The following is a 14,065-nucleotide window of genomic DNA, read 5'->3' as shown; positions in this document are numbered from 1 at the left end:
GGCATGGGATAGAGTTGGTGTAGTTGATGGGGGTAAAGTTGGTGTATTTGATAGGGGTAAGAGCTGGTGTGAGTTTGTGAATAGGGTAAATTCAAGGCTGAGGCTGGTTAGGTTAGGAGTGGTTGAAGATTGAGTTTTGATGAGTGCTATACACAAGTTTAAGAAGTAATGAGTCAAGTGCTTTCAGCAAAAGAGGTGTGTCTCTTGAAAGATGAAAATGAAATGTGTGTTTGTGAAGTCACAATAAGTATTTCGTTAATGAGAATCTCCTATTTACTAGGTAAGTTTTCTTACATTGCACATTCTGAGTGGTTTCTTTCCTGTTTGATTGTAATTTCATTTTTAAAATTCCTTTGAGATGGTGACAGTACATGTATAACAATGGACACATCTGAACAAACAGACAGGTGCATTGACATACATCAGCAGGAGCGGCAACACAGCATCACTGCAGTCCAATGATCTACACACATGGGCGTATCTTGTCAACAAAAGTCCTTTGTAGCACTACTGAGTACTTGGGAGCAGCACATTGTGATAGGCACAACATTACACACATTCACAATATCGAAGATTGCATTCACTTTGGTGTACACATGCATATTTCACTCCAGGTCATCGTAGCAACAGAAAGTTGAAAGGACTGGATTTAGAATTTCCATGACGATACTTAACGATAATACTATAGTCCCCCTTAACGATAATACTATAGTCCCCCAGTATTTAATGATGGTTTAGACCACAGACCACATTGTATACTGGATGAATAACTGCCTGAAACAACGTTAGAAAGAAAACTGAAACATACTGTTAATGCTTGCACAATGGGAACATTAAGCCAGAAGTAGTTTTCAACACTCCATGTTTCTTGTAAGGAGGGAACTTACAGGTATGTGTGGTTAGGCTGGCTGATTGGATACAAGATTCTCAGACCAATGTCAGTAAGGCGATTTTCTAGTTCCGGGTGGATTATTTGCAGACCAGAGTGGATGGGGTAATACAGTATTTCTGACTTGAGTTTGAGTGGTATGTGCCTGTGTAGGATTTTCCTTTGTTTTGGTTTTGCACAGGTTAAATGTGTATTGTAATATACAAGTTAAATGTGGCTAATTTTGTACAGGTGAAGTGTGTCTATTTTGTTAAGGGTTAATGTGTCTAGTTTCAATGTGTCTTGTTTTGTACAGGTTAAATGTGTCTGGTTTTGAATATGTTAAATGTGTCTAGTTTTGTTCAGGTAAAATGTGTCTAGTTTGAAATGTGTTGTTTTGTACAGGTTCAACATGCATGGTTTTGCACAGGTTTAAACTCTGAATGTAAGAAAACCTATATGAAACTCTTCATGGAGCTGCAGTGCCAGACTAGTACTTAGTGTCTGAATATAACCTGAGGAAATCTAGTCTTGTTTCACTTGGGACCTTAGCATTGCAGGGAGGGGTTTGCAATGGGGAAAATAATGTGGTTCAGGGACCGTGAGACAGACTATGCTACAGACTGACAAGGGAATGTGGCAGTTCTCAGTTGGGATAGGCCAGTGTGTTGATTTTGTATGTTATTGTACAGACAGTATGTAGGCACCAACAAATGCAGTTACATCAACAGTGTATCCAGATACATTGTCTTTTGTGAGGTATCACTCACTCCTTTGACTCTCATGGCATGTTTGAAATGTTACTGAAGATAAACATATCTTTTGTTAAAGCATTTATCAAGGTCATGTCGAAATGTCAATAAACATTTGTATACATAGTTCAAGTTGCAGTTATAAATTCACTGAAGTATTTCAAAACTTGATATGAAATTGTTATGAATTAAGCTGACTTAAAATTGTGATGTTCTGCAGTCAGCTGGTGGGTCAACAAATGTCTCTACCATGGGTTCAGGCAGGTGGATGACTGTAAATCAGTTTATCAGAAGATGTGATCAGGTTGTTGGGTGAAGATATGTGATGTAGGTGAGTAGGTCAGGTCAGGTCAGATAGACGAGCTCCCAACTCTGCATACAGACTTCACACTTGCATCACATCAGTTCACTGCTGATGTACAAATCAGAAATAGTTTTTGGATTTTTTATGAGTTTGTTTGGATGTGGAAACGAAGTCATTTAGTTATGAATTGTATTATTCAAACATAGTTGTGAAAAGGATTTACCATTTGTCTTGACATTGTACAGCACATGGGGTCCAGCTTTTGAGGCATATACAGAAGTTGTTTTATTATTTCATTCTTTCATATTTTTTTTTCATCTCTTTAGATCTGTCTTGTGTAGTGTTGGATGGACTGTGAAGGTTACTGAAACTGCAACCAGAAATGTTACATATTATGTGAGGGCATCTTGTTGATTGAAAAGACAAGCTTTCTGATGTGGATGTAGTTTTGTGAGATGAGATTGTATGATGAGTTGTCGTTAGCCACCTGACATCTGTATATTTGGGATACAGTATGCTGACCAGGAGCCACCTGACATCTGTATATTTGGGATACAGTATGCTGACCAGGAGCCACCTGACATCTGTATATTTGGGATACAGTATGCTGACCAGGAGCCACCTGACATCTGTATATTTGGGATACAGTATGCTGACCAGGAGCCACCTGACATCTGTATATTTGGGATACAGTATGCTGACCAGGCCTGGATCTGACTTTTATGAACTCATCTCTACTGAGTGGTATATATAACACTTCTTTTAAAGTGGAGGTCTGTACAAATGAGTTTAGAGTAAACAAAATACATCACTGGCTCCTGTTTTTTGCTGCCTTAGGTTTTGCATCAGTAGCTTGTATTACATAAGATATGCTCATTGCATCACATTGTGGTACACAAGTCTCATATGGCGGAGACACATTAGAAGGTCAGGTTGTAAACCATGTTGCCATTCTGGATGCTGCCAATCCGAAAAAGGTGTGTACAGTGCTAACCATAGCTGATAACATCTGTACTGGTCTATCAAGCCTTCTATATCTGTTCCTGATATGACATTTCTGAGTTTCAGTTTGACAAGTGCAATCTCCAAGATAACCTCTTGCCTTGGTCTGCAGTGGCTTGTACATATCAATAATGTAGCAACAACACTGTGAAGTACAACTGAACAACTACACTCCAGAGGCTACTCTTAGCTACTGGAGGGAATAACTGTTGGGGAATATGTATGAAATATTTACATCCATCGACCGCATCCCTCACTGCATGGATCACTGACTAAGAGTGGGAAACAGGAGAGGGACACTATATGTAGTAGCCGCCACCACAGCTGCTATGTGTCCTTGTGTTGATCATTGCTAAAACTACATACATAGTGGGATTTTAACCTTAACACAATGTAGGCCTTACAGTGCATATTTAGTCTAAGTGTCTGTTTGTGGGGACAAGGTCAGACATGTGAAAATGTAAATCAGACAAAGAAACACCAATCACATTCAGTAGATATGGTACCCAGTCAATGTGATTTACTAGTGACTAGTCCAATAGATACCTACAGTGTATCTCTGTCCATCCTCTGTCAATGTAATTCACCAGCGACTGGTCCAGTAGATATCTACAGTGTATCTTTGACCATCCTCTGTCAATGTAATTCACTAGTGTCTGGTCCAGTAGATATCTACAAAGTATCTTTGACCGTCCCCTGTCAATGTAATTCACTAGTGACTGGTCCAGTAGATATCTACAGTGTATCTTTGACCACCCTCTGTCAATGTAATTCACTAGTGACTGATCCAGTAGATATCTACAGTGTATCTCTGACCATCCTCCGTCAATGTAATTCACTAGTCACTGGTCCAGTAGATATCTACAGTGTATCTTTGACCATCCTCTGTCAATGTAATTCACCAGTGTCTGGTCCAGTAGATATCTACAGTGTATCTTTGACCATCCCCTGTCAATGTAATTCACCAGCAACTGGTCCGATTTAATTTTCGCGCATCATCAAAGTACAGAAATCACGAGAGTATAACACAGGAAACTGTAAACTGTAAAGAAAACACTGACCCTAGCTGTCATCCTGTCACCTGACTAATTAGCTGGGGAAACAAGGGCCTTCCGCTAGCTACGTTGAGACATGCAATGGAGCACTGAAGAATCCATGTTGAGATTTGTGTAAGAAATCATTGACCCATATGTGACCTCGACCCGTGTCGCGCTCGGCCAATCAGCTACTCAGAAAGCTCTGTGCATGTGTACCAGTATTGTCAAAGCACTACATGGATTATGCAGACCTACAACAACATATCCAAGAGGTGACCTGACATTTTCAATTTAGTAAAGTCGTGTGTATCGTGTCAATCAGAAAAACTGAAAATGACAATTTATCATAATTATTCGCGGAGGTCTTATTTTCGCGGATATTTGTATTGCGCAAAATGCGCGAAAATTAAACCCCCGCGAATAATAATGATTTTACAGTATCTACAGTGTATCTTTGACCACCCTCTGTCAATGTAGTTCACCAGCAACTGGTCCAGTAGATAACTACAGTGTATCTTTCACTTTCCTCTGTCAATGTAATTCACCAGCGACTAGTCCAGTGGATATCTACAGTGTATCTTTGACCATCCTCTGTCAATGTAATTCACCAGCAACTGGTCCAGTAGATAACTACAGTGTATCTTTCACTTTCCTCTGTTAATGTAGTTCACTAGTGACTAGTCCAATAGATATCTACAGTGTATCTTTCATTTTCCTCTGTCAATATAATTCACTAGTGACTGGTCTAGTAGATATCTACAGTGTATCTTTGACCATCCTCTGTCAATGTAGTTCACCAGCAACTGGTCCAGTAGATAACTACAGTGTATCTTTCACTTTCCTCTGTCAATGTAATTCACCAGCGACTAGTCCAGTAGATATCTACAGTGTATCTTTGACCATCCTCTGTCAATGTAATTCACCAGCAACTGGTCCAGTAGATAACTACAGTGTATCTTTCACTTTCCTCTGTTAATGTAGTTCACTAGTGACTAGTCCAATAGATATCTACAGTGTATCTTTCATTTTCCTCTGTCAATATAATTCACTAGTGACTGGTCTAGTAGATATCTACAGTGTATCTTTGACCATCCTTCGTCAATGTAATTCACTAGTGACTGGTCTAGTAGATATCTACAGTGTATCTTTGACCATCCTCTGTCAATGTAATTCACTAGTGACTGGTCCAGTAGATATCTACAGTGTATCTTTCACTTTCCTCTGTCAATGTAATTCACTAGCGACTGGTCCAGTAGATATCTACAGTGTATCTTTGACCATCCTCTGTCAATGTAATTCACCAGCAACTGGTCCAGTAGATATCTACAGTGTATCTTTGACCATCCTCTGTCAATGTAATTCACTAGTGACTAGTCCAATAGATATCTACAGTGTATCTTTCACTTTCTTCTGTCAATGTAATTCACTAGCGACTGGTCCAGTAGATATCTACAGTGTATCTTTGACCATCCTCTGTCAATGTAATTCACTAGTGTCTGGTCCAGTAGATATCTACAGTGTATCTTTGACCATCCCCTGTCAATGTAATTCACCAGCAACTAGTCCAGTAGATATCTACAGTGTATCTTTGACCACCCTCTGTCAATGTAATTCACCAGCAACTGGTCCAGTAGATAACTACAGTGTATCTTTCACTTTCCTCTGTTAATGTAGTTCACTAGTGACTAGTCCAATAGATATCTACAGTGTATCTTATATTTTCCTCTGTCAATATAATTCACTAGTGACTGGTCTAGTAGATATCTACAGTGTATCTTTGCCTATTGTTCGTCAATGTAATTCACTAGTGACTGGTCCAGTAGATATCTACAGTGTATCTTTGACCATCCTCTGTCAATGTAATTCACCAGCAACTGGTCCAGTAGATATCTACAGTGTATCTTTGACCATCCTCTGTCAATGTAATTCACTAGTGACTAGTCCAATAGATATCTACAGTGTATCTTTCACTTTCTTCTGTCAATGTAATTCACTAGCGACTGGTCCAGTAGATATCTACAGTGTATCTTTGACCATCCTCTGTCAATGTAATTCACTAGTGTCTGGTCCAGTAGATATCTACAGTGTATCTTTGACCATCCCCTGTCAATGTAATTCACCAGCAACTGGTCCAGTAGATATCTACAGTGTATCTTTGACCACCCTCTGTCAATGTAATTCACCAGCAACTGGTCCAGTAGATATCTACAGTGTATCTTTGACCACCCTCTGTCAATGTAATTCACCAGCAACTGGTCCAGTAGATATCTACAGTGTATCTTTCACTTTCCTCTGTCAATGTAATTCACTAGCGACTGGTCCAGTAGATATCTACAGTGTATCTTTCACTTTCCTCTGTCAATGTAATTCACCAGCAACTGGTCCAGTAGATATCTACAGTGTATCTTTCACTTTCCTCTGTCAATGTAATTCACTAGCGACTGGTCCAGTAGATATCTACAGTGTATCTTTGACCACCCTCTGTCAATGTAATTCACCAGCAACTGGTCCAGTAGATATCTACAGTGTATCTTTGACCATCCTCTGTCAATGTAATTCACCAGTGTCTGGTCCAGTAGATATCTACAGTGTATCTTTGACCATCCCCTGTCAATGTAATTCACCAGCAACTGGTCCAGTAGATATCTACAGTGTATCTTTGACCACCCTCTGTCAATGTAATTCACCAGCAACTGGTCCAGTAGATATCTACAGTGTATCTTTGACCACCCTCTGTCAATGTAATTCACCAGCAACTGGTCCAGTAGATATCTACAGTGTATCTTTCACTTTCCTCTGTCAATGTAATTCACTAGCGACTGGTCCAGTAGATATCTACAGTGTATCTTTCACTTTCCTCTGTCAATGTAATTCACCAGCAACTGGTCCAGTAGATATCTACAGTGTATCTTTCACTTTCCTCTGTCAATGTAATTCACTAGCGACTGGTCCAGTAGATATCTACAGTGTATCTCTGACCATCCTATGTCAATGTAATTCACCAGCAACTGGTCCAGTAGATATCTACAGTGTATCTTTCACTTTCCTCTGTCAATGTAATTCACCAGCAACTGGTCCAGTAGATATCTATAGTGTATCTTTCACTTTCCTCTGTCAATGTAATTCACCAGCAATTGGTCCAGTAGATATCTACATTGTATCTTTGGCGGCATCCTCTGTCAATGTAATTCACCAGCAACTGGTCCAGTAGATATCTACATTGTATCTTTCACTTTCCTCTGTCAATGTAGTTCACTAGTGACTAGTCCAATAGATATCTACAGTGTATCTTTGACCATCCTCTGTCAATGTGACCCGTGAAGGTCCTGGGGTAGAATCGGCCTTCAGCAACCCATGCTTGCCATAAGAGGCAACTATGCTTGTCGTAAGAGGCGACTAACGGGATCGGGTGGTCAGACTCGCTGACTTGGTTGACACATGTCATCGGTTCCCAATTGCGCAGATCGATGCTCATGTTGTTGATCACTGGATTGTCTGGTCCAGACTCGATTATTTACAGACCGCCGCCATATAGCTGGAATATTGCTGAGTGCGGCGTAAAACTAAACTCACTCACTCACTCCTCTGTCAATGTAATTCACCAGCAACTGGTCCAGTAGATATCTACAGTGTATCTTTCACTTTCCTCTGTCAATGTAATTCACTAGCGACTAGTCCAGTAGATATCTACAGTGTATCTGTGAGCACCCTCTGTGAAGGAAAATTCACCAGTGACTAGTCCCGTAGATATCTACAGTGTATCTTTGACCATCCTCTGTCAATGTGACCCGTGAAGGTCCTGGGGTAGAATCGGCCTTCAGCAACCCATGCTTGCCATAAGAGGCAACTATGCTTGTCGTAAGAGGCGACTAACGGGATCGGGTGGTCAGACTCGCTGACTTGGTTGACACATGTCATCGGTTCCCAATTGCGCAGATCGATGCTCATGTTGTTGATCACTGGATTGTCTGGTCCAGACTCGATTATTTACAGACCGCCGCCATATAGCTGGAATATTGCTGAGTGCGGCGTAAAACTAAACTCACTCACTCACTCCTCTGTCAATGTAATTCACCAGCAACTAATCTAGTAGATATCGACAGTGTATCTTTGACCATCCCCTGTCAATGTAATTCACTAGTGACTAGTCCAGTAGATATCTACAGTGTATCTTTGCCTATTGTCTGGCAATGTAGTTCACTAGTGACTAGTCCAGTAGATATCTACAGTGTATCTGTGACCACCCTCTGTGAATGAAATTCACCAGTGACTAGTCCCGTAGATATCTACAGTGTATCTTTGACTACCCTCTGTCAATGAAATTCACCAGCAACTAATCTAGTAGATATCGACAGTGTATCTTTGACCATCCCCTGTCAATGTAATTCACTAGTGACTAGTCCAGTAGGTATCTACAGTGTATCTTTGCCTATTGTCTGGCAATGTAGTTCACTAGTGACTAGTCCAGTAGATATCTACAGTGTATCTTTGACCATCCTCTGTCATTGTAATTCACCAGCAACTGATCCAGTAGATATATGCTGCATATTAATAGAACCCACTGTCAAAGGCAGACCATGATGTGAGAGGGGATGTTAGAAGTCTATCAACATTGATGTGTTAATCAACATACTTTCTGTGGTCACAGATAAAAAACAAATAATCAGTGTGCACAGTGTAATGAATTGTATATCTGGTGCTGTAATGTTTTATTCATCATAATGCTCTCTTGTGGCTCTGTCTCAATAAATCAATATGCCAGCTACAGTGGAGATAGCAGGTGAACCTAGTTTGATAGGAGCAAATCATGGTGTGAATTATCTTTCAAACTTGACATACAGCCCACTAGCCATGCCTGAGTGTACTGCAAGGCTAATGTCTTTTCAAGAGCTTCTCACTCACATCTCAAAATAAACAGAAAATGTGATATGGCTCCAGGTAGCATTGAGCACTTCCATGCTGGCTTGATGACCTGTTACCGACATTTGTCTTCCACCTGTTGCTTCCAACAACACACCACTACCACCAGCAGTGCCTCCCTCTGCCTGGCTGCTGAAGCCTTGGATCTGTTGTCCACATTAGACAACCCTGTCACAAACTTATGTCACCAACTTGTGTATGTCCCCCAAATGCCCCTTTACAGTTCACACAGTTGTGTTAAGCTCTTCAATGGGTAAAATATGTGTTTCCCAGGTGGAATATTTTATTGACAGAAACTCCGCGAAAACTCTGACCAAAATAATTCCATTGCTGGTCAGTTGTCAGGAGGATCTCCCACTCAGGATTAGTTGGTCATTGTCATGTTCTGTTTGATGACTTCCACTTCATTCCCCTCTTATCCCATGTCTAACCTCAAAAGATGTATTTCAACACATTGTATTGTACACAGTCACCAAAAGCACTGTCGTTGGTTCATGATTTAATCAGTCTACTCTGATGACATTATTTAGATGATTTTCCATTATCGATGTCTGCCTTGCTTCTTAACAACATGAAAATGTGAGCAAATTTGCTCCTATTGATGAAACAATTTCCTTGTGGGTAATGATTTCCGTCTGGCACTTGGGTTACCAAAATTGTACGTTCAAAGCAGGGTGTGTTTGCTCAGCTAAGTGTGCTTCAGAATCAATACCATTGACTGTTATGGACAATCAAACATTAATGGTATTAGAAGTAGTTTTATTTTTCACTTATATCCACAGAATTATTACTGACAATACTATTAATGAAAAATGAGCTGCAGATTGTTTAGTCAGATCATGAGCATAGTGATTGGTTTACTTGTTGGTGATGGTCTGTCTTGAAGGTGGACCCAAGAGGAACTTGTAGCTAGGGGAAAGTAGTAAACTTGAATGACAATGTGTGTGTAGAAGAAAGGAAATCTTAGGTGATGACAGGCAGCATTAACCAGGAAAAGGAAATAAAAAATGTAACCTTTTTGTTTGAAGAAATATTTCAAACTGAAACTTAGAAATGTTTTCCAGAATGCGGGAAGTCCTTGTTGAGGTTGTAATCCTGTAAAAAGATAGCATTGCTGGTCATGGCAGTTAGCAGGAGAGGCTGAATCACCTGCAATCAATGTGTCACTGCAGTGGTCCTTAACTAGGATATTTCATAGCTGCTTTCAGGAGAATCTCTTTGAGATTGCAGTGTCATTGTAGAGATAACTTCACTATCCATAGTCCTGGTGTACGTAACTTCACTATCCATAGTCCTGGTGTAGATGCCATCACTATCTATAGTTACCTGGTGTAGCTAGACAGATACCATCACTATCTATAGTTACCTGGTGTAGCCAGACAGATACCTTCACTATCCATAGTCCTGGTGTAGCTAGACAGATACCTTCACTATCTATAGTTACCTGGTGTAGCTAGACAGACACCATCACTATCTATTGTTACCTGGTGTAGCCAGATACCTTCACTATCCAGAGTCCTTGTGTAGTTAGATAACTTCACTATCCAGAGTCATAGTGGCAGAAACTGAATACAGTGAAGTAAGTAAGTCAGAATAACATGCAAACATAATTTCAGGCTCCAAGTTCACTTTTCTCATTTATGTGATAGCGCTTTCTCAAGCTTGCTTCTGTTCAGGAAAGGCATTGTAAGGGCATGACTCTCATTGCCTTCAACACCTTATGCATAAAAAATGTATTCGACTTACATTGTGAGTACTAGTAATTTCAGAAAGAATTTGACATTTATGAATATTGATAATTTCTGCATATTTGGCCAGTGTTTAAGATTATTCATAAATATTTTACACAAGAAGGTTGCACAAATATACAGTAATAGAAAGTGAGTGCAGAAATTGAGTTGGTTTAAGCAATCTCTATACATTTCTGACAGGTAGGATGTTAAATGCTTGTGCTTAGTTCAGGTCACTAAGTGAACAACAAAAACTCAGTAATGTGTTATTTGCCCCTGATGTGATGAAGACTGGTTAGGTAATGTTTATCAGTGGCTGATGTTCAAGGAGCTGTATCTCATTCTCACCTGTGCATGCGTGCACCTACGCATCTAATAGACAGATAACAGTGATGTAATTGCGCAGAAATTGACTAATTTGAATATTCACACTTGACAGATGATAGAAATTTGATAGCCTTCAAGCTCACAACTGATAAAATTCTTTCAAGTCATTTTTTTTCGTTGTCTTGGGTTGATAGATAAAAACTACCTTCCTGACAGGTGAATATAGTCTTCGTAGGCAAATTGCGATGTCAAGATGGCAGAGAGCCCAGCTTCACTGGGAAAGGAAAAAAACCACCCACCTAAGTGAACTCCTCTCCTCGGCTGCAGACTTCCCATCAGCTCTGTGTGTCATCACAGAGGGCAGAGACTGAAATGCCATTAAGTGTTCTGGTATTGCTCCCTCATTTGAGCAACTCACAGTTTAATGATCATGTCATCAAGTTCAGAATTTATCAATCTCACATGACAATGTGGTCACAAAATTGATTCATGAAAGTATGACAAGACTTTTTAGTTGAATTTTCACACCTAATCCCATGCATTTGTAGAAGTTGGAGATGTTTTTTTTAATCTTTAGAATTTTGTTGATATTATGATAAATGTTTGTGTATGCCCGTGACAAGGTGGGGATAAGCATTACTTAAACCTAATTAACCCATCCACCTGCTTTCTGCTCGAAGCCTGGTGTACTAGCCCTACAGCCCAGGGAACACAATGGGAGATACTTCTTTCATGTGTAACCTATGATATTTATAGAGAAGTGTATCCCTCCATCCTCACAACTAGTCAGTTACTGCTTGCCAGCAAGGCATATGGAAAGATTTCACCTTGACCTTTCCAATCACTGGGACACCAAAAGAGTTATGCAACTTGATCCTATATCTCCCCTTTGTCATGAAGAAGGGTAGAACAACATAGCAAAGACTGTGTAATGTTAAAAGATGCCAGTTTAAGCAGTGTGAAAAATGGCTGTTGGGGGAGTGTGGTTTTGTGAAGACCTTTTAGACAAAGGTATGAGAGTTTGGGCGACAGGATCTGTGATACTGACTACACACTACCTAAATACTTGGTGCAGCCCCTCAAAACATGACACAATTTCTGAACGACCCAGTTTAGACCCTTCAAATCCGATCACAACAGTTTTCCATTTATGTAAAGTTGAGGAGAAACCAACCGTAAAAAATTAATTTCAAAGGGAAACTTGGGCTGACAATTCTTCTGATTTTCTGTTGTCACCTCTACAGATCCTTTTGGGTATGATATGAGGCACTGCCAATTTTCAAACACTTGTGTTCTGGACTGCATTGTAGTTGATGTGACTTGGATAGTGAATATCAGGATGAGTGGACATAAATTTTTTGTGACTTGGGTAGTGAACATCTGAATGGGTGGATGTGAAGTATATGTGACGTGGATAGTGAACATCTGAATGGGTGGATGTGAAGTACATGTGATGTGGATAGTGAACATCTGAATGGGTGGACGTGAAGTATATGTGACGTGGATAGTGAACATCTGAATGGGTGGACGTGAAGTATATGTGATTTGGATAGTGAACATCTGAATGGGTGGATGTGAAGTATATGTGACGTGGATAGTGAACATCTGAATGGGTGGACGTGAAGTATATGTGACGTGGATAGTGAACATCTGGATGGGTGGATGTGAAGTATATGTGGCGTGGATAGTGAACATCTGAATGGGTGGATGTGAAGTATATGTCACGTGGATGTGAAGTATACGTGACGTGGATAGTGAACAATAGGATGAGAGGACTTGAAGTGAATGGCTGCAGTGCATACCATTCACATAGCAAAGCACTTGTCATACTTGTAATTTGCAGGCTTAGTAAATGTAACTGAATACTTTACATCATGTTGGGTATTATAGCAGAAAAAGAAAGATTTCTGGGTAAAGTCATGATTTTTGTGTGAGATGTAGAAAGCGTGATTTGTGTGTTAGATGGTGAAAGCATGAGCTGTATGTGAGATTAAGAAGGCATGATTTCTGTATGAAATGGGAAAAGCATTATTAGTGTTTGAAATGATAAAGCCATGACTTGGGTGTCATTTGGGGAAAGCATGCTTTCTGTGTGAAATGGAAAAAGCATACTTTCTGTGTGAGATGGGAAAAGCATAATTAGTGTGCTAAATGTGAAAAGCCATGATTCGTGTGTGAAATAGTAAAAGCATAATTTCTGTGTGTAAAGGGAAAATCATGATTTGTGTGTGAAATGGAGAAAGCATAATTTGTGTGTGAAATGGGAAAAGCATGATTCATGTGTGAAATGGGAAAAGCCATGATTCCTGTGTGAAAAAACATGCGTGAGAAAGCATGAATTGTGTGAGAAAACATGAGTTGTGTGAGAAAACATAAGTGGCATGAGAGAAAGCAGAAGTTGTGTGAAAGAAAGCATGAATTCTGTGAGAAAGCATAAATGGGGTGAAAGAAAGCATGAATTGTGTGTGAGCTGTAGAAAGCATGAGGTAAGTGTGAGGTAAAGGATGGGTTTTTGTGTCAGATGTTATTATTTCATATAGTGCTAAGGGTAAAGCACCTCTGCGACAGAGGTGTTTGAACCATGGGAACTGTTAGTTGTGGTTGACGTCCTCACCACTGTTGACTCCCAGGGCCCATCAGGAGGTGTCATGGTGAGTTACAAGGCGTCAATATTGATCCTAGCAGCAGCATATTGACAAGTGCAGACATCACTGGCTAGTGGCAGCAAGAGCAAGAGGATCAGAGCTTGATTGTACTGTACTATCTGCTAAAGCTTCAGCGGTGAATCTGGTTGGTCTTGGTGCCACAACAGAAATGTAAATTAAGGCTGAGATAAACTTCAATATTGTTGCCAGATTTGGTCATGTAAGCTGGTGAATTATTAGTGTCTGAATAACCAAGCTTCCAGCTTCACTAACACCTCATTCTCATCACTGTTTTTGAAAGTAACGAACAGCTACTAATAAAATCACATTTCGTAATTTTCATGTTTTTTGTCCTTCTGAGGTGCACAGATCCTTGATAACACTGTTGTTGATGAGGTTTAAGCCTTAAAAATAATCCTTTTGCTGTAATGCTGTTTCCTTGAAACTGTTGGCTTACATAGGATGAATGAAATGAAGATT

General features: G+C 40.0%; 1 protein-coding gene across 3 annotated transcripts in view; it reads left to right on the top strand.

The window, feature by feature from the left end:
• Positions 1-14,065, top strand: part of LOC137297690 (epidermal growth factor receptor-like) — a 172,124-nt gene that overhangs the window by 16,621 nt on the left and 141,438 nt on the right. Inside the window, exon 1 of one of the 3 annotated variants that reach the window (XM_067829609.1) lies at positions 2,594-2,668. The exons of the other annotated variants lie outside the window; for them this stretch is intronic. Coding sequence (XP_067685710.1) covers positions 2,647-2,668 — 22 coding nt within the window. The 5' untranslated portion in view covers positions 2,594-2,646. Of the gene's footprint in view, positions 1-2,593; positions 2,669-14,065 lie in introns of those variants that run through there. 3 annotated transcript variants of the gene reach the window in all.

This window comes from Haliotis asinina, chromosome 10, assembly GCF_037392515.1.
Source record: "Haliotis asinina isolate JCU_RB_2024 chromosome 10, JCU_Hal_asi_v2, whole genome shotgun sequence".
Taxonomy (NCBI): domain Eukaryota; kingdom Metazoa; phylum Mollusca; class Gastropoda; order Lepetellida; family Haliotidae; genus Haliotis; species Haliotis asinina.
Note: the sequence above shows the minus strand (reverse complement) of the source record. Positions and strands in the feature narration are given on the sequence as shown.